Here is a 24802-nt window from a genome sequence, read left to right on the forward strand (position 1 = left end):
CATGTTTCCTAACGACTGGCTGATTGCAATCTGCTCTGACTTCCAGCCACTATGTGCCAGATACAGTCCAAGAGTGATACTCAAGACCCGTATACCCTGATCTTTCCCCGTCATGCATCTGGAAATGCACCCCTGAGATGACAGAAATGAAGGCTTCCCCATCAATGGCAATGAATGAACACATAAATTTTTTGTCGTGAGAAAAACGCTTCTCCACAATGAGATCTACATATATCCCATCATGTCATCCCATTGCCCAGCACCAGTGCAACCTCTCATCATGTGAACAAATATATACCTATGACAGGACTAGGGTTGCACATGTTTTGGTCATGTAACTCACAGATATTTCGTCAAAGTTCGGAGCAGCGGAGGTCAGTAGTAGAACAAATCTTTGACATCTGAAGGGATGAAAAAAGTAGCAGGTAGGTGTGATTATGTGGGTTGCATGGAGGATGGGGGAGGGAGACAGTTCTTATTGGACTGCATCAAATGTGATTTTGTCACAGCTATGCCAAACATGCTCAGACTGTGCCTGGTGTCATTTCCTCAAACATACTCAAGGGATGTATCCCCCATAAGGAGAGATGCTGGATCTCCTTTGAGTACCAATTGCTGACAGATGCCAGGGAATGGATTGTGATGCTCAATCCAGAACAATAAAATAATCTCTGCATAAGCAAGGTGGAAAACTCTCAGAGAGTTTACTTCCAAGCACATAGAGTTTCAACAGCCTTCTCTCATCCACCTCCTCAAAGTTCTCACCAGAAACATCTAGAAAGATGCTGTATGTATCTACAAAGTATGTACCTGTATGTACTTATTAATACAATGTGACTGAAAAATAGGACTGTGACAGGTATTAATTCTTTCAATAATAATTGAAGTATGCAATTCCTCTTAAAAAGTAGCTTTTAGAGACTATTTGCATATTTGCTGCATAGCATCTGGTTTTTCAAAGAGTGCAAATGAAAAGATATAAGTAAGAATTATTGTAACATTTCCTAAACTCTGAAAAAAAGGGTTTTTTAAAGTTAATGTTTCGAAAAATTTGCATTTTTAAATACAGTTGAGGCACGATTTACCATTTAACTATCTCAAAGGCTTTTACTGGCAAGTACATATTGACTGACAAAATAACGAAGGCTGGTTTTAAGATCTAATCTAGCTTTAAATCACATTTTTAAAAATTAGTGGCCTGCATATTTCTGCAGAGTAAGTCATATTGTGACAAGGTATTGATTTACTGTTTAATAATACATATATACCTGTACACACACATATACTTTTGCACACAAACACTTTTTGTCCATAAATCCTCTTTCACCCTTCAGCTCTTGACAGTGTTTCCTAGCAATATCAATTGAAATCATAGATACCTTTGTATTATGCTTAAACTTTTCATTACCATAACTTTGTCCTTTTCAAATCCAACCAAATCTTCAGTACTACACTTCAAGGAAAATAATCTTCCTCCTTCATTCCTGATGGTCATGCCCACTGTTCAGGTTTCATTCCAAATTAATTATAAAATAGAAATGTAAATAATTTTTGCCTTAACCACTTGCAAGCATAATTCTACAGCACACATTTTTTTTTTCATAAAGGAGAAGTAAGGGCACAGCTGTCACTTTTTGTCACTACAGCAGAACTTCACTTGGGTAGTGCCTGGAGGTGATTTTCCAGCTACCTCACTGTCAGCACTCAAGTCACCTCGAAGGCAGACACAGAAAGTATTTCCCTCAGCACAAAAAGGAAGAGCTATTGGATGAGAAGTATGGTTAAATTTCATCCATTTTGCAAGAAATAGAGTAGCAATGCATTGCTCAGGAAAGTGCTTGCTTCGTCACAGGGCCAAAAGTTAGAGAGTTCCTCCAGTTCAGATGGGAGCATAGAGCTGGCTTCCATTTTCAGTAGTTGCATTATTTGATTTCCCAAGGCTGTGCCTGCACCTGGGGTGTCTCAACACCTGGACGCTGCAGTGGTGGGGACACACACTGAGAAGCACCAAGGGCAGTCTGGTCCCATTGTGCCACAACACACGAAAGCTCTCCAAGACCACCTCCGGCATTACCAGCTCTTGTTGGCTACTCTGCTGCTCCCAGTGACCCTATGAAGAGAGAAATGCTGTCTTCTGCATTGTTTTTAGACATCTAGCTTTTAAATAACTGGGAAATCTAGCTGAAGTTAAAGGCTAATATAGCAAAGTTCTCATTCTGTGCGACCAACGGCCTACAACACAGTCAATGAAGTTATCTGCCTTCAATCCCAATGTTGCTTGTACTTAGTAGGGAGGAAATCTAGCAAACTAATAAACCAGTGCCTCCTGCAGCAAAATAGGGAACTCCAGCAGCATATGTAGTTTTTCTCACCTCCAGGCTGTGTAGTCCACATGATCACAGAGAACAGATGGTAGGAGTCAGCTCTGTGGGGCTGCAACGATACATGCATGAAAACACATAGTGCTATGATCACAAGGAAAATATGCCCTAATGTGTAACAAAATACACTGGAGGGTTACTTTATTAAACAGCCAAAAATGCCTCCATCTATCTGGGCGTTCTGGATCAAGCTGCTCTGTCAAGAGTACGTCTTGACAGAGCACAAGACTATGAACTTTGGCTATGAACACAGCTACATGTTCTGTAGTTATTATGAAAATCTAGACTCTTTCCCCACATTTTTCTTTTAGGACAGAATAAAGGAATCACAAGCTTCTTTCACCACAACTGTCCTCACCTTTATTTATTTACTATGCAAATTAGATAATTTCATGCACTTTAGGGGTCCATAACGATTTTCTTTTGTTTTCCCTTTTGTTTATCCCTTCTAGGATATGCCCCTTTAAGTAGACAGTGCTTTACACGGAGTAAATCATTTACCACTGCAGGCAATCATTCACTCAGCTATCAAAGAAAACCAAGCCATGCTGAGCAGAGGTCAGGGATCAGCTCCAGCCCAGACACTCACCGCTGGGCTCTCACGGAGATGGCTTTGAAATGGGCTGGAGGGAATTTGCAGTCTGGTTCCCAAGAGCGTGTTTTGTGGAGGAACAAGGTGAGTAGCACAGGCACCTCTTTGCCCTTCAGCAGGCAGCTGTGGGGCAGGGTGCAGTGTCCCCTCAGGGGTAGGGCAACTTTCGTTTTTCTTTTAATCTGAATATATTTTCCTAGCCTGTTTACCTCTCAGATAAAACCATTAGGGGAAAAAAAGAGCAATGTCTGCAGTCTGAATACCTGTTGTAAATCCAATTATATTATAATTCATGGGTGTTGTCCTTTAGAAGCGTCTTATGCTCACTTTCCTTCATGTCCAAGTGCCCTAATTCTATGTGATCTCTCTTCAGGCATCACAGCTATAATAGCTAATTAGCATTGTCAAAATAAGGTAGTCATTCAATAAAATCCATAAAAGAGGACAGGGATGGAGGCACTTGATATGACCTGCAACTACTGCTCCAGCAGTATTTCCAGATCAAACTTAATTTTCCTCACATATGCCAAAAAGCTGCTATTATCTTAATTTAAAAGAAAGCAAATTTTCTGACCAGCTCGTCAGTAGCCCTCAGTTGAACTCGGCTTACATTAGAAACTCACCTGGGGCTGGCACAGCTGAAATAGGCTGTCTCTGTGCAACTGATGTGCTGTTGAGCCTGCTTCAAAAGCCTCATGACATCAGCGTGGCCTGCAGTGGTGTGACTAACCCTTGCACATACCAGCAAGAGACACCATATGCGACTCCATCAGCCTAGGGTGACCTAAAATCTTAGAAATAAAGGGTAGTAAAGAGCCCTCCTCCTTCTATGCACACTGTGCCTATGACTGTCGTACAGATAGTCATCAAGGTGCACGTGAGCTCACTAGCTGAGCAAATCCAGTCTTCCACACTTAGGTTATGCAGGGGGCCCTGTATTGTCCTGGAGATGCACTGGATGGACAACCATCTTTATTAAAGAAAATGACAGAATCTTTGGTGGCTGGGATTTACCCAGAGCTCTCTAGAGGCCTCAGTCTCACTTAGATCATGCCCACACAGTATCCAGGGTCTTTGGACAATTACGGTCTATAAACTTGTTGCAGCAGCTTTTCCTCCTTTTCCTCATCCTCTCATTTGCATCTGGAAAATGTAAAAAGGGAAAGCAACAATTAAAGAATTATGTCATCCTTGACCTTCATACTAATTTTGGATACGTTCTTGCATACTTTTCTAAGGCTGCAAACTGAGTGTCTTTGTGCATGGTGTTAAGGAGTGGTAGCAAAGTGCTAACAATTGCCTAGCTAACACTGAGGTTATTCCTGCAGGAATGGGTGCTTGGTGCAGTGTATCAACATTATGTTTCACTGGTTTTTAGTTTCAACAATAATTTCTATTTACTCAGAGATCCAGGGAACACTTAAAAATTTTCTTAAAGCAGCATGCTTTTATTTATTCTGAATGTGTATTCACATCAAATAAGAGACGATCTGTTTTGGAAAAAAATAATATTAGTGCAATGTCAGGTACAAAATTGGAGATGCAATTATTGTAACTCTGTGAAGTTTTTAATGCCATTCTGAGTGTGGGATTCAGATCTGAAACTCTGATCTGAAATTCAGATCTCAGTTTAAGTGAGATATCTCCTGTGATTCCACTATTTCTCAAGGAGGCTGTGATACATGCATACTCACTTCCACCTCCCCTCTGAGGACAGACTGAGAGAGTTTTTGTCTTAGCCTGCAGAAGGTGCCAGGAAGAACTTATAGCAACTTTCCAGTACTTAAAAGGGGCTATAGGAAAGCTGGGAAGGGCTCTTTATCAGGGAGCGCAGTGATAGGATGAGGGGTAATGGTTTTAAGCTGAAAGAGGGGAGATGAGATATTAGGAAGAATTCTTTACTCCAAGAGTGGTGAGGCACTGGAAGAGGCTGCCCAAAGAAGTCGTGGATGTCCCATCCCTAGAGGTGTCCAAAGCCAGGTTGGATGAGGCTTTGAGCAACAGGATCTGGTGGAAGGTGTCCCTGCCCACGGCAACAGGGTTGGAACTGGGTATTCTTTAAGATCCCTTCCAATCCAAACCATTCTATGATGTCTTTTTAAGATCCCTCCCAATCCAAACCTTTCTATGATGCCTTAATCCTATGTTTCCTCCCTCCCGGGCAGGCACCCGGCGGAGGGGGCGGTGCTGCGGGGCTGAGGCGGCAATCCCTGACCGCCAGGGGGCAGGAGGCACCCCGAAAAGCCGGGGTGCGCTGCGAGGGGGAGCAGGGACCAGCATCCCCGCTCCTCTCAGCGGCGGGTCCTCTGCCCAGAGCTCGGTCTGGCTCCGCAGGGCCTCCCGAGCAGCTCGGACAGGCTCGACAGAGCCCTGTCGAGGGCACGAAGTTCCCTGTCCTTATTCCTGCTCCTGTAGCATCAGGATATTTAGGTGTTTAACTCCCCCTGAAATTGCAGGACAGGAATCCAAAGTGGAATCCCTCTTGCTCAGCTGTTTTAGACTGAGGCTGAAGTGGAGATGAACATCGGCTTGTATCCCCAACGATGACGGAGAGTTATCCAGCCTGTGTGTCCATGCACCTGTGTCACAGATGTGCACAGAATCATAGAATCGTAGAATCATAGAATCGTACAATCATAGAATCGTACAATCATGGGCAGGGACAACTCCCACTGGATCAGGCTGCCCAAAGCCCCATCCAACCTGGCCTTGAACACCTCCAGGGATGGGGCATCCACAGCTTCCCTGGGCAACCTGTGCCAGTGCCTCACCACTCTCACAGTGAAGAAATTCTTCTAGTCTAAATCTGCCCCTCCCCAGTTTATACCCATTGCCCCCAGTCCCATCACCGCAAGCCTTTGTAAACAGTCCCTCCCCAGCTTTCCTGTAGCCCCTTCAAGTACTGGAAGGTCACTATAAGGTCTCCTCTTGGCCTTCTCTTCTCCAGGCTGAACAACCCCAACTCTCTCAGCCTGTCCTAGTATGGGAGGTGCTCCAGCCCTCTGATCATCTTTGCAGCCCTCCTCTGGACCCATTCCAACAGCTCCATATCCTTCTTATGTTGAGTATTCCAGAAATGGACACAATGCTCCAGATGAGCTCTCACAAGAGAGGAATAGAGGGGCGGAATCACCTACCTCAACCTGCTGGCCACGCTTCTTTTGATGCAGCCCAGGATATGGTAGATATAGCTCAGGATAAAGTAGAGCCTAGTGCCTTTACACTTTCCAGGGGGAGTTTGGCATTGCCTTCCAGTTGTGGGTTTGAGTTCACTTACGATGTCAGAAGCTGCTGTCCTGCTGTTCATTCTTAGCAATGAATTTTTTTAATATACATATTTTACTGAATTTTACGGTCAAATTTAGAAAGAGTTTGTCATTCAAATATTTTGAGGAAAAGATATTTGGCTTGATAGATTTACAGCAGCTTTCCTTTCTACCAATATTAGCATTTCCTTGTATTACTCCATATTTCCTGTCTCAGTTCCTCCTTTTCCTCTGTAGAGCCATACACGATTCAAATCTATTCACACAGTACCATAGAATACTGTTGCATTTTTTTGTTCTTTCCAGCCTCAGCACAGGCAGCTCTTGTAAATCATTACTTAGTTCCTAGAATTGGCATCAGGAGCTTTTGTGATAAATTTTCTCTCCGTGTGCGCATCCAGAAGCAGACAGGGCACATTTCATCGCATAGTTCCATATTAAAGACCCTATTTATCTTTTATAAATGACTCACCCAATAGCTCGGTCCACTGACGCCTGATTTCCAGGAGACAATCTGGTCTTTAAGTGCATGATCAAATGAGGAATCACAAAACCAAATTAGCAAGGCCTATTGAGATGACACTGGATTCAGGCAGCATGCATGAACAGCAGTACTTTGACTCATTACTTTCAGGGGCAGATTAGCGGTGCTATTTCTTACGCAGTCTCTCCAAGCCTTGTTACAGCAGGAGCTGCCTTCTTGTTCCTCCCTGGCATTGACATATTTTGCTCTATTATTATGAAAAGCATTAGTTATGAATATTTAGTTATAATGCTGAGTATTCTTTCACATAGGACTGGACAGATAGGAAAAAATTCCATCTATTTGCCTTGCTGCAAAAGACTCATCTTCTTCAAATCAGCTTGATCACACCTACAGAGTTACCATTCCCTTTGCGAAACAGCACTGTATCTCTGATCCTGAAAGCAGACCTTGAACACCTTGCTGTGATAGACAGAGCTCAGTTCAGGAAGATGAAAGAGGGTTTTGCAGAACATAGCATGTTTAAATGACCCCAAAAGTGGGAGAAAAAGTGATTTTAAAAATATACACACACAGAGAGTTAACAGAACCACACATGACCAAAGTATTTGGGAGCAGTAGGAGAGGTCTAGGTGGAGAATGGAGAATGGGAAAACACTGTGCTTGGGAAAAGTTTCCATTTTGGCATGGGTTCTGCAGGGAAGCATTGCTTCAGCTCATGAAGTGTGACAGTATCTACTCCTTTCTCTCAAGTGTTGGTGAGCAACTTCTGTAAATACTTATGTGCTTTAGAGTAGTAAACACTGAGATGAAAACATCGGATTCGCATAGAAAAAAAGTGGAGATGAGGGATTTAGTTTGAACATTGTCACTGATAACAAGTAAGTACTGCAGATAAGTGTTTACACAGAAAGGGAAAAATGGTAGGCAGGGGAAAAATATCCTCATTTTTCTGCTCCTCTCTTTCTAGTTTACACACCATACAGTAGATAGCAATTACATTGAAATATAACCTGTGGTATAGTGTGATCAGTTGGAAAAGTGAGACCACAAGAGACTTCAATTGATCACTCCATAACAGATGGGGTAATAAAACCTGCGACAATAAGGAATATTTGCGGAACAAATCAAAGATCAACTTCCCTTCTGTTGCAGAAGCAAATAAATAAGCAAATCTAAAAAGCAAATTGATGAGGGAAAGAACATATGGCAGAGAGAGAAACTGTTAAATACACACAGAGGAAAATGTATGTTTTTAAACTCTCTTCACAACATGCCTCTTTCTAGCCTTCGCATGTGTTTTTTTGGTACCATTTGTGAAGAAATAATTCCTTGGATGTCTGTATTACAAATCTTCAAGGAACTAGGTCTAAAATGCAGGTTTAACAAAAGTTTAAAGAAAAGCACATTAGGTAGAGGAAAGAGAGAATTAAGTTTTATCACAGATGATCTGAACAAAAATGCTACAAAGATTTTTTCCCCCACATATATTATTGTAGAGGAGATTATGCCACATTTAGAAAGTGAATACAAGCAGAAATGGGATGGAAGTCAGCTTTGTGTAAGCACTGACTCTATACTTTCCAGTACAGTATCTAGACAGCAACATCCAGTGTATTCCATCCTCCATTCTGCTGGGAAAAGAAGAAACACAATAAACATGGAAGCCATTCATAAACTACTCAAATACTGGAATCTCTTGCAACTACTGAGAGTCAGTTGGCACAGTATACTGTGGGGCCAGAGGAGCCTGGTGGGTGAGACTTGGTGCCTGTACAGAGATTCAGCCTGCAAGGTCAAGTCCTGGCACAGCCAGACCTCGTTTGCTCTCTGTGGGGTATGCAGGACCACCTCATACGACTGACACCTCAGCAGTCCTAAATGGTTTTCAGCTTCTAGGTAAAGCAGATGTGTGGCAGAGAAGTATCCAGATTAGTGCTCACTGCCATCCTCAGCTTGGCACGTTCAGAGCAGCATGGATGCAGCCAGTGGTTTTCATCCAGCAGTGACTGCTCCAGTGTCCACCTGTGAGAAGTTTATTACAGACTCAGTACCAGCAGCCCAGGTCTTAACATGGGCAGGAAGGCTGCTTTTAAATGCGTGCTTGAACCAGATTTCAGCAAGAATGTCACACCCTGTTCCCTTTGTGCCCAGCCTTTAGCTGGGAAGGTCCCACAGCATACTTTGGGGCTGTCCTATATTTAAAAGAAAGACCTGGTAGCTATCTGCTAGTTGCAGGGGTGACAGAATGTGACAGGACTGTGGCTCACACATGGGCACATGCCCAGTCATGTACTAGAATAAGCAGCAGAGATATATGAACCATACCTGGGTCCAAGATCTGGATCTAGCCTTATGTGGTTCTTTGCAAGATCAAAAGTACAGCTGAACAGAATTGAGATCAAAGCCTTGGATTTAGAAGTAACACCTTTTTTTTTTCTATATTTTTATGTTTGTTCTAAGCAAGTAGTTTCTTTATGCTGGAATTCACCGTTCTTATGGTAGGCAATATGAAAAAGACAAATATAACAAAATGAAATGGAAAAGTCCCTACCTAGAGCCTAATTTGAATACATCATAGTGAATCTTGTCATTTGTGGTAATATGAGACCAGCATTATGGAGACAACAGCAACACTAACGCTTATCACCTGGACTATGCTGCAGAGCAATGTGAGCTGTATTCTCAGCAGAGCTTTTTCTGGGTTATGACTCATGCAGAGCCTTGATTTTCTGCTCTTCTCCCACCTACTTTGACAAACAAGAGTGGTACAGGTAAATAAATAAAGAACCAGCTACTATTATCAACCAGAATCCAATAAAGAAATTTAATAAGAAACTGCTACATCTCCTACATGCAGGTACATTTAGATCCTGAATCCAATATCACACTTGTGCAATGACCTGTGCTTTGCCCCCTCCCATCCTGAAGTCTCCTGTTCCAAGCCTCCTGTTTCAAGCCTTGTCGTTTATTTACCTATAGCAGTAGGCCAGTGAAGAAAGGTTTCTGAGGACTCTTCAGCCAGGGAAGAGTAGGTAGAGAGGTTGAGAGAAAGAGATGAATGATGAGAGGACACAGAAATAGAGTAATGCAGAAGCAGGTCGGGGCAGTGGCTGAGAACTTGCAGACAGCTGCTCTGTCACCCTGTGTAAGATCTTTCCGATGATATAGGTACAGTTTGGGATTTATTTGCAAGGGTTTCACTTTTCTCTTTTTCAAGGATGGGTACATCTATGTGTCTCAGCACAGTTAAGGGTAACCAGATGGAAGTTACAAGAGCTGCCCAGAGTTTATCTAAGGCTGGTGGAGTGTACTCTTCACCTTACGCACAGTGGCTAAGCTGAGCCTACAGAGATTTCAGAAACTAGACGTTTACTTGCGGGGCTAGCGGTTTTGTACCATATAGTTAACTTTTTGTACCATATAGTTAACTTTGACAAAGTGAATTCCTGCAGGAGGCATCCACGCATCCAGGTGCTCTATGCGCCTGCTTTGTCTACGCTGCATTTAATCTTTTTGTCAGCTTAACGAGGGGAAAAATTCTTGACATAGTTGTAAACTCTTGCCTACCTGAAAGCAGAGGTGTATAAGGCTCACCAAAAAAAAAAAGACCTCAGTGTCTGTTTCAGATAGCTACACACAACCTGAACATAAACAGTAGTAATAATAAGGCTGTTCATATATGACACATTAGGATATGATTAGGATGCACAGTCAAATGACTTAATCTACTATGAAGATACTTTTATTGGGACCCTATTAAAAAGCTGCTATAAATTCATTCTTTTGGCTGAACTGGCACAAGCATCTCAAAACACAGCAACAGCTTTGCTGTTTCTTGAATGTTAGGCTTTTGGGCTTGTCTTTCTGAAGCACTTCACAGTTTCCTCTCCTCCAGTCATTTTATGTTACTTTTATTCGAGGGGTGGAATATTTTTTGATGTGCTAATACCCCAACAGTGAAGTTCTTCCCTCAGGCTGGTTTTATTTTGTGGACATCTGAAACATTTGAGATCAGATTACCCACTGGCAAGTATGACAATGGTATTGCCATAATGAGCTGGAGGGTAATTTATAGGCTTTGCAGATGTGAATGCATTAGCATGCAAATCATGAGCAGCCCCTGCCTATAAATAAAAGAACTTATCTTGCCAAGAGGTGGCTGTCCCAAAAATACACTATTATAAATTATAGGCAGGTGTCAGTTTTCAGGTTCCTTTGTATTCTTGTTCATGCTTCTCTAAGGGATCATTTAAAGACAAATGCCTAATACAATGCATGGCACTGGCAGTCAAATCTTTGCTGCCCAGTTATACCTTTTGCCGAATGCCACTCCTTCATTTATTAGAAAATGAAGTATTCAGACTTGTCAGCAGCTTTGAATAATATGTTACTACATGGTAGTACTCTGAAAATGAAGGATGAACTGTGCTTAATGCACTGAACTGTAGCTTAGGAGAAATTTTCTGTCCACAGCTCTGCTTCAGACATAGCTCTTTATCAGACTTCATGTGTGGCCTTGGGCAAATAGTTTAAGCAGTCCATGTCATCATTTCCTTTGCTAAGAAATCAGCAAAATTGAAGTTTGTTTCACCTGTGTTTTCTGTTTCCGTAGTGTTTTGGTGAAAAGTCTCTCTTTACTGTCTAGCTATAGAAGGCTGTGTATGTTGGCACATGCTGGGCATTCCTGGCAACAGAAGTAACAGCAGAAACTACATTTTAATGGGCTTCCGAAGTTACAACTTCAGAAACTATTTAGGAATTAGCTAAAATCACACGGGAGAAAAAAATCTAAGGGTTTTTTTCCTTTTGGATCAAAGTGAGAGGAACTTAATGAGACTACACTTACTGATGTGATTGGCTCTGAAAATCCACGAACACATGCAGTGCTGACATCTCTATAACTTTTCCAGCTTCCTGCCACTCCCTGCTTCCTTGAAACACCTTTCATGACTGAAGAGCAGAAGCATCAAAACTGAGGAATTCCTACAAGTTTCATCAAAATACGCTGCCTTGTGGAGGAAAGAATCCCAGAGTGCTGTCTTCCTCCCCTAAGGGAGAAACTCCAGAGTCAGCCCACAGAGAACTGCAGAACCATTAACTTCTGCTGCTCATATAGCTACTCACTCCTTCCTAAATTCATGTCTTTTTGAGGTTCATTCCAATGGAAGAAAAATCCTCCTAGAAGTGAAATAGGCCTGCTGGAGAGAAGGCTCACTGACAGCTTTGCTTATTTTATGGACGAGTTACATCAAGCTAAGCCTTTGCCATCTGCTCTGCCCCGGATTGTAAATGGGAAAAAAAAAAAAAAAACAGTCAAACAAAAAGAACAAATCACAAGAGCATAAAGGAGATAAAAGTGATTTAACTGCCTGTATGTGCTCTGCCAACAACGTAGCTTGCACTGAAGATGTTTTTTCTCATGATGCAGACACAAATCATGAGGAAAACAGTTTGCACACGACACAGTAAATTTTCTGCTGAGCTGGAGTTTCCTTGAAGCAAGCCCGTCTCTACAAGAGAGTTAAACTCTTCTTGTATGAAATTATGTGGCCTTATTTAAAGACTGTTCTTAAATATTGTTTATGTTGTTTGCAGCTCAGACAGTAAGGCACAATGGGGTGTGAATTTTTTAAAGGATAACGCCCATGGTGGAAATACGTGCGAGGCAATAAATGGCTTTTGTAGGTAACAGAACATCTCAGCAAGGCTGTGAGATATCCAAGAATCATGGAAGGCATTAATTGAAAAATATGTCCTGGTGCCATGTTCAACAAGGAAAGAGTTAAACAAACACAAGAGTGAAGAATGTGGTGTTTTGGCTGTGTGAGAATTTGGGAAATCTATGCAGCTAGTTTGCTAGAGAAAAACTGTCAGAAAGCATTGAGGTGAATGGATTAATGTGGCAAATAATTAAGGGGGGGAGGAAGTTACGATACTCAGCACATGAAGGTATCAATAAAGATGCATGATCCGTGGGAAGCTTACATTTTGCACTTGGTGATAAATCCTCATATTGACATGTAGCTTATTATACAGCATTCTTGCTACATTGTTAAGCACAAAGACAAAAGATACGAACCATCCATACAACATAACATAAATCACTGTAATGCCCATTTAAGGGTTTTCCCATAAGAAATGAAATCATAATCTAATGTGTTGTGTTCATCTGTGGAATGCAAATTGCTATAGAACTGGATTCATAGAGACCATAATGAGGAAAGATCATTAATGAAAAGATTAACAAGTAGTATATCTATTCCTTGAATTTCTCTTTAAGTTAATTAAGTCAATAAAATTTAATTAGCCTCCAGACATTCGATTTTCTTCTAGGATTATGAAACTAGAGACTCTAAATTGTGGAGTGTGTGTGTGTGTATATATATGTATATGCTTCAGCATAAAGAAATATAAGCCTATCTCTTCTGTAACTCTACCGGACTATCTTCTGTGACTCTGAAGGACCTGTGTCAGCTCACAGTCTTGCAAATACCTCTAGTGACTACATTCCCTTTACAGCGACTGCCTTTGAAGCAGAGAACACAGGAATTGCTGCTGCCCTCCTCCTAGAGTAGAGTGCACACAGATACACCCAAGCATCTGGCACCTGCGAGAATGATGTGAGGTATATTAACTTCTGTTATTGGGAAGGATTATGTTAGCTACAGGACTTGTTTCCACTGGTCAAGGGAAATACTTCAACAGTGATTGACCCCTGCTGCAGGAAATTGTTTCTTCATTCAGTGGCAAATAACTGTAAATTAGTTTATCACATTTTAAACAAGGCTGAACAGAAAAATATGGAACCTGGGAGCTTAATAACAAATAAAAAGAGAGACAACTATTTATTTTTTGTAAAATTTTTATTTATATATTCTTAGGTAACATCAAAAAATCCACTTATTCTGATATCTGCATTACTACTCCTTAATCAGTCAGTGATACTCTGCTCATCTTACTCTTGACATGAGCAATTGTTTGACTAATTTATTCCAGAAGATCAGATCAGAAAAGACACAGTAAATCAAATTAACAATATTCTCATTACTAATGACATGTAACTGTATGAAATAAATATTTTATCTGTAAAATGTATACATTATCATTTACAGACTTGTGTGGCATTACAGGTGGGACTACCTTAAGGTTACTTGGCAACTGCCACAGTACAACCTCATTTTCATTCACTTTGCCAAATACTAACTGGAGCTGAAATCTTCCATCTGGATGGGGGCAATGGTGATTGCTTTGCATTTCTATCAGATTAGTTTCACTCCTTCTAGACAAAAGAAATAAGATAATGTTTCGCCAATATTAATACAATCTAATAAATCTTCTTTGAGAAGACGTACTGTCCCTGTTTGTTGTCATCAAGAATTAAAACAAAAATGTATGAGTAGCATATGTATCAGGGTTACGCTTTTTGCTGCATTTTTGGAAACTTGTTCAAATCTCTCCAGACATCAGAAAATCAGTCTACACATGTTCAGTAAGGCTACTAGATTTTATCAGCTACAATCTCTGAAGAGTCTCTTTATACGCTAATACTCTACGCTGTAAGGGACTAAGCAAAACTTTTCCTGTATTTGTAAACCTGCACACCTGTAGGCGGTCATTAGTGTGTGATGCAGTAGCTGAGAGCTAGCAGACTTGCTTATCTTGCACTGTAATGGCATCACGTAACTTAACAGCGGCCCATCCGAAACATAAATTGTCTACTCGTGTCCTAAACGGAGAGTACTGCAGTAACACATAGCTCAGTCCAAGTTGCTCTAACCTAATTCAGAACTGTCCCACATAAAGGAATACGTCATACGATTTGAAAAATCTGCAAAGAGATAGATGTCATTTTTTTCTAAATAAAAAAACCAAAAACATAGCCAGAATGGCTGACTGAGGGGAGACGTTGGCAAGGGGTAAGAAAGGCTGATGCTTGTACAAGGCAATCTATGACTGGTCTGGCAAGAAGTGTGGGACTGGAAGGCAGTGAGAATAACTGAAGATCCTTGCAGAAGGAGACGAAATATGATGAAACACAGAGAAACTAGGGCAGAACTGGGCAGAGTGAACAAGGAGGCTGGGACTGAGAGGTGTGATGAAGCTACTACACTTTATCACAGTGGACAAGCTGCATCTCAATGCTCTTTTACTAACTGTGGTTTTGTGTGTGCATCCTAACTAAACATGAGAATGTAGCAGACAGAATAGCAAAGACAGATGAAAAAGAAAAGAGGACAGACTCATCACCACTTGTAAACTAGCTGACAGAAAATAATAGCAATTCAGAACATCTTTAATTCAAGCTAAATGTCAAATATTATTATACATGTCTGAACATTCATTGGTGTTTAAATTTTACATAGATGAAATGTTGTGTTAAAATCTAATGTCTTCTTGTAAAATCTGCCTTATACACAAAATTTTTCTCAGAAATTAAGTACTTGAAAAGGCAGGTACCTTATCCTCTAATAAAAGAGCAATCTTCAGTCCAGTGGTTTGGCTTCTTATTATTCCTATCTTGCTGTTCCTTACAAGCCCAGAAAAAAAACCCTCCATAAAACGGGCAAACCAGTACAGCTTATGTGCAGCAATCCAAGCTCTTACAGGTCAAAGCAGAGAAAAAGCAAAATGAAAAAAAAGGGATATGGTAGAAACCTCCTGCTCTTTTCATATCAATGAGACTCAAAATCAGTTCTGCTGGCTGCAACTGTGGCAACACAATGTGAGGGAAAAGAGTTGCATAGGTCCAGTCAATGTACTGCTGAAATCTGGAAGGCTTACAGTAGTACTGAAAGTAAGGCTTCTGCTAAGTATGTTTAAAATCAAGCCAACTAAATACATTCAGAATGTATCCCTATAAATAATCATTGTTCTTTAAAGCACCATCATCATCATGACAATCTCCTAAACATTTTCATCTTTTTCCTTTCTGCTTACCCTACAGTACACCATAAATAGTGAAGAATCCAAACTAACAGAAACCAGATGAATCTGTAGCCTTGGTTATTATATTTCACCCAAGATTTTTTATTTGTAGACTGAAGCTACTGAAATCCAAACACAGAACTTCGCAATGCCGTTCTTTTAAATCCTTTTTCAAAAATACATCTTGGGAAAAACTTTGTCTTTCTGATAGATTTTCCATTTAGTGTAAGAGCAATTTCCAAAAGCCTTAAAAGACATACATTTGGATAACAGTTCTCTCCCTCAAGCCTACAAGGCTGTGTGCTTGTGTGCCTATTGCTGTAATAAGAGCTTTGTGTGGTTCAATATTCACTTAGCATTGGATTTTCACGTCATGATTTAGAGGCAATTACTGTCTACTCTTAGCAAGCCGGAAGGTGAATGCTATGTTGCCTCTGATTATATCTCCAGATAGTATATGCCAATAACTATCTAGGCATTGATTTCACACTGATTAACACTAGTAGTGAAATATAAAAGGGCATCACTCAATATGCAATTTAATCGGTCAGCTTATAGCAAAATGCTGTCTTGAAGAATATCCCAAGACAAAACTCCAAGAAAATGACTGACTACCACAAGTCTACTTACAAGTTGACTTTACTGCTAATTTGCAATTTTAGCATCAAATCCAGGAACTCAGCCCAGTGGTCAATCACATAGCAGAGAGAGATGTGGAAGTAAGTTATAGGTGATAGTCTCCTAATTCATGTTGGAAAGATTGCACAAGCTCTATGCTTGCGATGATATGAAGTAGTGTCTGCAGGGACAAGAGAATATGGGGACTAATGTCCTATATCCTTTTGAAGAGCTTTTGGAGCCCAGGGCTTACCTTCCTTGAAATAAGTTCCTACTTACTATCGTACAGGAAAAAGCATAGTAAACAGGAAACCAAACTATGTTCCAGAGCTAACTTGCTCTCTTAATTCAGAACATTTTATCATTTATGTCTTCTGGTCTTTAAAGTTGGCTAAAAGCAAGTACTGTTGACTAACAGAGTCAAACCACATCTCAGGAAGTCCAAGGGCAGCACGAAGAAGAAAAGGGAAACATTTTGTCATGTTTAGTCTGTATACGTATTACATGAATGTATAAAAAGAAGGCTCTGACTTGAATTTTGCCACTATTGCATTGTAAAACTGTCAACATTCCCCTGAAACCAGGGAAATAATTTCAGACTGATCTGTCTGTGGCAGAACAGAATCTGCAAATCAACACTATTAAATAAACTTCTATTTAATCTGGCCCTTTGTGCTTCTCGTTACTTTGCACTGTACTTAACAAATCTAGGGATCTGTCACAGAGGAGTCATATATTAAAATGTGGAATAGTGGCATGAAAATCTATTTGTCTTTTTTTAAAGAGAGCACATTAGGTTGAAAACTTGCACAATTTTAGCTGTTCCAGGAATGTTTCTAGTACTTCAACCCATTTATTTACATGCTTAACACCAGAGAGGATATGCAAATCACAATCTATTTTCTGGCTCACAGAGCTGTAGTTAGGTCTCACTGACCTTTCTTGACTTTGCATCACAAGCATCTGACAGCTGTAGATGTCATGATGCCCCTGTTTTCTCATAATGAGACATCTTTTTCGCAGTCAAAGGCCACAACAGATTTTAAAGCAGTTTATGGCCCCAAATACGTGTAATGCATTTGTAACTTTGAGAGACCTACATTTCATACACATATATGACAAGGTCAGTATCTTCCTAGATTCAGCTTCAGAGAGTTTGGTTTTGCCCATTTTGCATGTTCCAACTATATTATGGTTAGATGGTACAATCCTGACTTCAGTATTCAAGCCGTTGAACGTACTGCTGTTGCACTTTTAGGCTCTCCTTCCATAGATGAAGACCATGGCAATCCTCTGGGTTACAGAGGGAAAGGTAGGAGGCATGAGTTGTCTGATGTTGAACTGTTTGGCCAAGTTGAAACTCTTGCTATATAAAGTTTAACTCCACACTTACTTCTCGCTTCCTTTGCCCAGAAGCCTTTTCCGTAGAGTCTGATGGAAGAATGAGAGCTTTTATAATTCAAATTTTCATGCTGCCTCTTCATGTGTATTCACTCTTCTTTCCAAACTCTTGTATTTCAGGGTAGGGCAGAACTGAAAATGGTTAGAGAAGGGCAATCAATATGACCAAAGAGCATATATGAATATTAAATAGGATAGTCTACTGTAGATTGGAATAAAAACACCTGAAGGAGGACATGCTCAGTGCATAAGGAATTATGAACACTGAGGAGAATGTGAATAGGGAAAGCGTATTCACTGTTTCTCACAGTACAAAAGCTGGGCAGCATCAAAAACCCAGGCAAAAAGAAAAGTTAAAACTGCATGAAAAAGTATTTTGTTTTGTTTGTGCTCAGCCCAGCTGTGGAACTTACTACCACAGGATGGCTGTGAAGGTTCAAAAGGAATAAGATATGTTCACAGCAGAAAAAACTGTCAGGTACTACTAAATATGCAAAGATAAAACCACTGTGTCAGGAAGTCTAATCTGCAAATTAATAGAAACGGGGAGAGTTTACCAGAGGAAAGGGCACTATACTCTTTCTAACCTTTCTTTAAGAATCTCCAAGTACCTTATGTCAGAATTAAGCTACTAGGTAAAAAGGACCTTGATCTGACCCAGAATCGCTATTCTGCATTCCTGATAGCCTCTTCGATAGCCTTGGCAATTCTGCAGGGAGACGAGAAGATTATGGTAGATTAAAGGCAGTTAAGGGGATTTTTGCTTTTCCTCTGTCTTTGCAGAAAGTATGTCTCAGCAGGGCCAGAGTCTTGTCTCCTATTTCTATCCTGGCATAGATCTCAAGACTTGTTTGCTTCAACTGTTCTTTACAGAGTAGACAATGTAAAGTTACGTTGAACAGATTGTAGTAAATATATGTTAGCTTTATTCACAGCTCCTGCTCCAGAGGATTCTTCTTAACTCTGTAACCTCTGTGCTCAGTAGCACCCGTCATAGCTGTGCTTTGCCTTTGTTCAGCAAGGTCATGCTGTGGAGGGTGCAGAAAGCAGCACCTGCTCAGAAATGACTTCACTGAGCACTCAGCTAGCCTCTGGTAACATGTTGTGTAATCAGGCAAACGATGACAGATGTCACCCTACCATTAATGACGTGGTTACAGTCTAGACAACCAAAAATGAAAACAAACCCTCACAAGGGTCTTGCTCATCTGAGACTTCTGGGAGAGTGAAAAGAAGAGTACAGTTGTCACAAGGGTGCTGGTGAGCCCATATCCTAGTTAAAGCCCCCTTCACTTCAAGATTTTTGAGCGATTTGTCCTACATAAGGGGAATCACACATACAGAGCTTCCTGAGGAAAACTGAGCCCAAGCTTCTTTTGCAAGTCTGGTCAGTCCACTCATAGGAGTGCTTCTGGGAAAAGAATAATTTTGAAAAATCTGACTAGCCACCATTTTTGAACCATAGAACCATAGTTTTCCTGTCGTTAGAGGGTATTTCTTAGTACTTTGTAATTAAACTGGAAGCTCATAGGGACACAGCCCATCTCTTTGGTCTACACTATCCAGCATCTGCAGTCTACAATGAGATCTTGACCAAGCATATTTTTAAAACAGCAAAACCACAAGTAATAAATGAGTGATAACTGATAGCAAATATATATGATTATCTCACAGTCTAATACATCATTGTCTCATACTTTTCCACTATGTATTTGGTTTTGTCTTAGGATCTCAAGAACTACAGTGACAGGGGAGGCATGTGCGTGGTCAATATGGCTAGAAGTCTGACACAAACAAAACCTGAGAGTGTGCTTGTAACTCTTTCCATTTAACAATTTAAGAAAATGAACTACAATCACCTTCAAAATAGTTTTCTTCTGAACTGACATACAGTTGCATACGATGCTGCCAATGTTCAAAGCAATTCCACAGGTCATTTTCTGAAAGGCTGTTGAGGATCTCCATCATTTTCGCTTTCACGTTATACCAACAAAAATTGGCTTCCTTTGAGAACCAACTAGACCTCTGGGATCTCTACACTGTAAGCCTCAGTTAATAACTGAAAAGTTTCTGTCATGGATTTCTTCAGTTTCACAAGAATCTTGATGTTAGCTTGCTGTTCATTCTTGCACACTGACATTTTCCAACCGAGGGTAAGAAGACGTTTATGTTTGAATATATGTCCAATTGTACTGAGTAAAGCGGTTGAGCTGAGCCTAGTCTCACAGTGAGAGGTTAGAACACATGCCATAACCATTTCTTTGTCTCTCCCCTCCCACTCTTGGTTCTCCAGCTATAGGGTTAGTCTCGGGGGTGGGGGAGAGTAGGGGGGGGTTGTGTCAGACTTTGTATGCTATGGGAAGAGATCTAAACTAGCACCACATTGCCTTCCTTGGCTACTGGAAAGAGCAGAGCCATAGTAGCACGGAGATTTCTGAAGGGAAGCATATGCTGCTCCTTACCTCTGCATACTAGCCTAGACAGAGAATTGTACTAGTACTACTCTGTCATTAGGGGTATTTTGAGTAGCTTGTCTTTGCTTACACACTTCTTGGATGTATTCAGAGCTGTGGCTATATCCTGGCACAAATACTGTGAAAAAGTGTTAGCAGCACAGAAACCATTTTGCTTGCAGACATTGGACAGTGAGTGAAACACAAATAAATGCAAATCTTGATTCGGCAACATTAGCATCTATGAAAACACTGTAGCTCTGGTGAGGATTTCAGCTGCAAAGGGATTCCTGTAGAGACCATAGAGAAATCAGCTAGTGAGTTGATGATGCGTATAGCTAGAAAATAATCTAAAATTAAAAATAAATTCAGTTTCATCAGTGGCTTCCCAAAAAATAAGCAATTAATTATTCACTATTAATAGATACATACTTATCTTTAATCTTCCACAGGTCCAAGTGATCTCTGATTAATCTTTTCTAAGTTTAAAATACTTCACACACCATCACAGTCCCTCCTCCTTATCGTTTTCCCACCTGGAAAAAAAGGTAAAAACCAAAAACTTGAAAAGACAGAAACCAACCCCCATGCTCATTTCCACTAAGTACATCACAGAATAAAGAGGAAGCACCTAAGCAGGGAACAATTCATCATTGCTTCAATTTGAGTCTTGATTTACAGCTTCATGGTTCTCTGACAATCGTGGCCACTAGCTATTACCAGGCTTTCATTCCAAGGAAGGTGGCAGAGCACAGTCAGAGATAAGAAACTTTGGGGAAGTACTTCCAGTTTCTTAGATGCTGGGTTAATGCCCTGTAATGTGAAGCTTAATGGTCTTTCTATTGGAGCTTCTTTTTTTTTTTTTTTTAATTTTAAATTGCAACTCAAGGCATTCCCTATCCATCTTCAGACCTTTCTGGCATGATTCTAAATCCTTTCCTTCAGACACAAGTTTTACACTCTGGCTTCAGAATGCAACTATGGATTACGCATTCATTATACTTCCAAGCAGGATCAGCCCTTGTAAGTATTTGGATGAGGGACAGTCTTTGAAAGCCAAATATCCTATGGGAAATGCTATGACTGATTCACCAGGTGCCAATATTCTGTCTGGTAATTCACAATTGGTATTTTTCCAATTAGCAGTAGGAGACATCACTCCTAACACTGCCAGCTGCTACCTGGACTGCCTTTCTTATCTCTTGTCTTTTTCTTTTTTTTATTCCCTTTGCCCTCTTGTATCTTTTGAGATATTCTTCAACAAAGCAACAATGTTAAAACGCTCAACGTTAACTGATGCAGTCGGGGGGGGAAAAAAGGGCAAGTGGCACATCCTAGAGATAAGGCAGAGAAACAAACCAAAGAAAGCAGGAGTTTTGCTGGATAGAAAGCACTTGGGGTGTGAGGAGGAAGGTCTGAGCCGGTAGGGCAGCTGTTCTCTCTCACGGGGCTGGTTTGTTGGGGGGACACTGGGGTTCGCACGCTCCTCAAGGCACAGGCTGGTAGGCTAAGCCATGACCTTCCGCACACGCCGGCTAGAAAGAAAGGTGTAGTTCCCGCAGAGCGCGCAGATGTTTATTTGACGCATTTCAGAGGATGCTCAGCTCCCGCCCAGGTGTCGGAGTGCAGGCCCGACTCCCGGCGAGGCTCTGCGGGCTGGAGAGAGGGGCTGCCCCGGCAAAGCTGCGGGTAGAGCCGCTGGGATGGATGGCGGGGATGCGGAGCCGCAACCCAGGCGCGCGTGGCCGGGGAGCGCGCCCCGCCTCAGCCCTGCGGAGCCCTACGAGCCTCTCCCAGCCTCGAACGCGGGCACCGAGCCACCCTCCCGCCTAGATGGGAGCGGGCAGGCAGGGGCTGCCGGCGCCCGCCGGTCGCCACGGCAACCGGCCAGCCTGCATCCCGCATCCCGCATCCCCCGGGGGCAGCTGCAGCCGCGGGGGCCGGCGGCGCCGCTCCTCGCTCCTCTCCCCGTCTGATGGCAGCCCCGCCGCCTCTCGCCGCCCCCGAGCAGGGCCGGGATCGCCTACGCTCCCGGGAGAGCTGCCGGCACCCAGCTGCGCCCGCGGCGGGCGGGGCCAGCCCGGCTGCGCCACCGGGCAGGGGGAGAGAGGGAGGAGGAGAAGGAGGAGGGACTCCGCAGCGGCAACAACTGACGTGTCCCCACCATGGAGCTCGGCGTGATTCATCAGCAGCGGCTGCGGGGCGGCGGCGGGGCTGCGCGCACCCTCCCCGTGTAGGCACCGGCTCCGTTCCGCCGCCGCCTCCGAGCCCGCCGCTCCTCGGGCTCCGCGGCCACCCCGGGGGCGGCAAGATGGAAGAAATCCTGCGCAAGCTGCAGAAGGAGGCGTCGGGCAGCAAGCACAGGGCCATCAAGGAGAGCTGCACCTGGGCCATCGGTAAGGAGGAGCAGAGCGGGACGCGGCTGGAGGGGAGGTTTGGTGGCGGCGGGGGGAGGGACACCGCGACAAACTTGTTCGGCGCTGGCAGCTGAGCTTCGGGCGGGTGGGGAGGGACCGGAGCGCCTCGGGGTGCCCGGGAGCCCCGCGCTGCTGGAAGGAGCTGTGGCACAGGCTGGCATCCCGGAGAGCATCCCTGTCCCCCGCCTTCTCTCTCTGCTGCATGGAGCTGGCGGAGCGGGTACGGTATCAGTCGCTATCAGTTTCTGTCTGTGTTGAAGGGGGTGTATTTTTTCTAATAGCTTCCCCCCCCTCCCCTTGGTAAATCATCGTAAAAAAACCCAACCCTCCAGTGCTGTTTTCATTGCTGGCTTGTGTTCGGTCATCTATTTTAAAAGGTGGTTGTTTGGTTTTTTTTTCTGGATTCCATGAGTTGTTTTATCCTTGCTCTATAACAGAAATAATGATCAATAAAATGAGTTCTTCTTTCAAGGGAATATGAGCTTTGGTACATTTCATCATCCACACGTTTTCAGAGACTGGCTGTGACTTGAGGTGCTTTTAACACTAACTACCTAGAGCACTAGTCAGCAAGACCCTTAACTTGCATCAGCATAACTGCGATACTTTAAATTGCTTTACAATTGTATACATCCATACATAGATACAGGAATCCGTGGTAGTTCGTACCTGTTGCTGTCTTATTGCTGGCCTTTCAGCTTGAGATGTTCCAAGGATTTCTTCATTAATTGTGTTATCCTTGCACAGCAGCCATGCCTATATTCTCTGTACTGTTCTAGTTTTAGTATAGGTGCTGCCAAAGTACTGAAAGGGAGTCCACTGTGGAAAAGATGGTACTCGGTGCCTTCTCCTTGGGCACCTGATGTCCTGACAGATAATGCAAATCTTTGCAGACTTGGAGCATCAGTGATTATTGTTCTGTCAGCTGGAGTAGGTATAAACTCTAAGATCACTGGTTCAGAGATTGTGGCCAGCTGTTTTGTGTGATTGGACTCAAAAAGTTTCTTTTAAAAGCTCTATTGTTCTCTTTGGTTGTACAGAAACCTTGGATTCTCCTGATGCTGCTATCAAGATCCCTCCATATCAGCTAAGGTAAGGAAATTTAGTATAGAATCCTAGGGAGCTGTGTGTATCGGTAAAATTGAAGTAAAAATTTGAATTAGAAGTGAGATAGGCAGAGGAGAGGACTGAATCTATGTGATTATTTTTTTTCATTTGTAAATATATATATATACACACATAGGTTGGTGTTAGTGGATAATTTGCTGATGAACCCTTGGCGTCTAGCCATGAATAAAATGTAAGGAATCGTGTTAAAATGGGCATGAGTATGTGTAATGGTGGTGCTTGGTTGGAAAGGAGGTCTGTCTTGTGGTCTAAAATGTTTTCCTTCTAAATTACAGCCTTTGGTATAAGTGATGATGGTTCTTAGTGTTTGTTTCCTTTTAAATCTAGATTGGTTTTTGTTTATTGAAAATAAATAGTCTAGAAACTGAAAGGTTATGTCATCATACAGCTAGGACACTGGGTAGGAACTAAAACAATACAGTTCCTACACCTACTTCTTTCTTTAGCTTGCTAGATTGTCTTGAGTAAGTCTTCTCCCTTCTTCCTGTTTCCATTTGTACACCTATAAAATGGGGGATGTGGCACTGCCCTCAGTTATAGAGCTATGTAAGATCTCATTTTGGAAATTCTGATTGCTATGGAGAAAGCAAATAATCAAAATTATTCATTGTCTGCTCTGACAGAACCACTAGGCAGCATCAAAAGAAACTAGTAAGTGCACTGCTCAAAACAGGGGGACATTTGTTCCATACCAGTTAAGATGTGAAATGTTTAGGCTTGCCTTATTAGAGAATATAGTGGATGCTAAGAGTTTGTGTGGGTTCAAAAAGCACCTCAGCAAATCCATAGAAGAAGTTGATTGAAGTCTATTGGATGCAAGGTACCCCTTCTTATTCATAAATACTTTAGTCAGAGATGATTGAGTTTATATGAGAGTATGTAAGAGTGTTGCTGTACATTTGGCCTATCCTGAGGTCCTCCTAGATATCCCCTATCGGCTGCTGGCAGAGGTGACACTTTTTTTACCACAATATCACTCTCCTGGGAGTATTTTTATCACCTCATTACTCCTCACTGCTCCTTTCGGATATGCTTGGTGCAGCTTTGTGCAAGGAAAATTAGGAATTGAAGAGCTAGTTATTCCAGAGCAGTCACCAAACAGGGAAGGAGTAAGAGCAGTTCTTTTGCTGCTTT

General features: G+C 42.1%; 1 protein-coding gene, 1 long non-coding RNA gene and 1 other non-coding gene across 9 annotated transcripts in view; 1 reads left to right on the forward strand and 2 right to left on the reverse strand.

Moving 5' to 3' along the window:
- Positions 1–15243: 15243 nt before the first annotated feature.
- Positions 15244–22071, reverse strand: LOC128851670 (uncharacterized). 2 transcript variants are annotated; one of them, XR_008449099.1, is made up of 4 exons: positions 21483–22071; positions 20556–20659; positions 17663–17802; positions 15244–17562 (listed from the first exon to the last, which is right to left on the reverse strand). It is a non-coding gene; the product is annotated as an uncharacterized LOC128851670 (long non-coding RNA). The 2 variants fall into 2 exon arrangements; XR_008449098.1 differs by having other exon boundaries at positions 15244–17802.
- A 162-nt stretch (positions 22072–22233) lies between these two features.
- Positions 22234–24802, forward strand: part of ARFGEF3 (ARFGEF family member 3) — a 92289-nt gene continuing 89720 nt past the window's right edge. For all 6 annotated transcript variants that reach the window (XM_054062234.1, XM_054062235.1, XM_054062236.1 and 3 more), the window contains exons 1-2: positions 22234–22519; positions 23581–23632. In XM_054062234.1, coding sequence (XP_053918209.1) covers positions 22435–22519; positions 23581–23632 — 137 coding nt within the window. In that variant the 5' untranslated portion in view covers positions 22234–22434. The remainder of the gene's footprint in view (positions 22520–23580; positions 23633–24802) is intronic.
- LOC128851921 (U6 spliceosomal RNA) lies at positions 23243–23345 on the reverse strand. The gene has a single exon (XR_008449451.1). It is a non-coding gene; the product is annotated as a U6 spliceosomal RNA (small nuclear RNA).

The sequence above is a fragment of the Cuculus canorus genome, chromosome 3 (assembly GCF_017976375.1).
Source record: "Cuculus canorus isolate bCucCan1 chromosome 3, bCucCan1.pri, whole genome shotgun sequence".
Classification (NCBI taxonomy): Eukaryota; Metazoa; Chordata; class Aves; order Cuculiformes; family Cuculidae; genus Cuculus; species Cuculus canorus.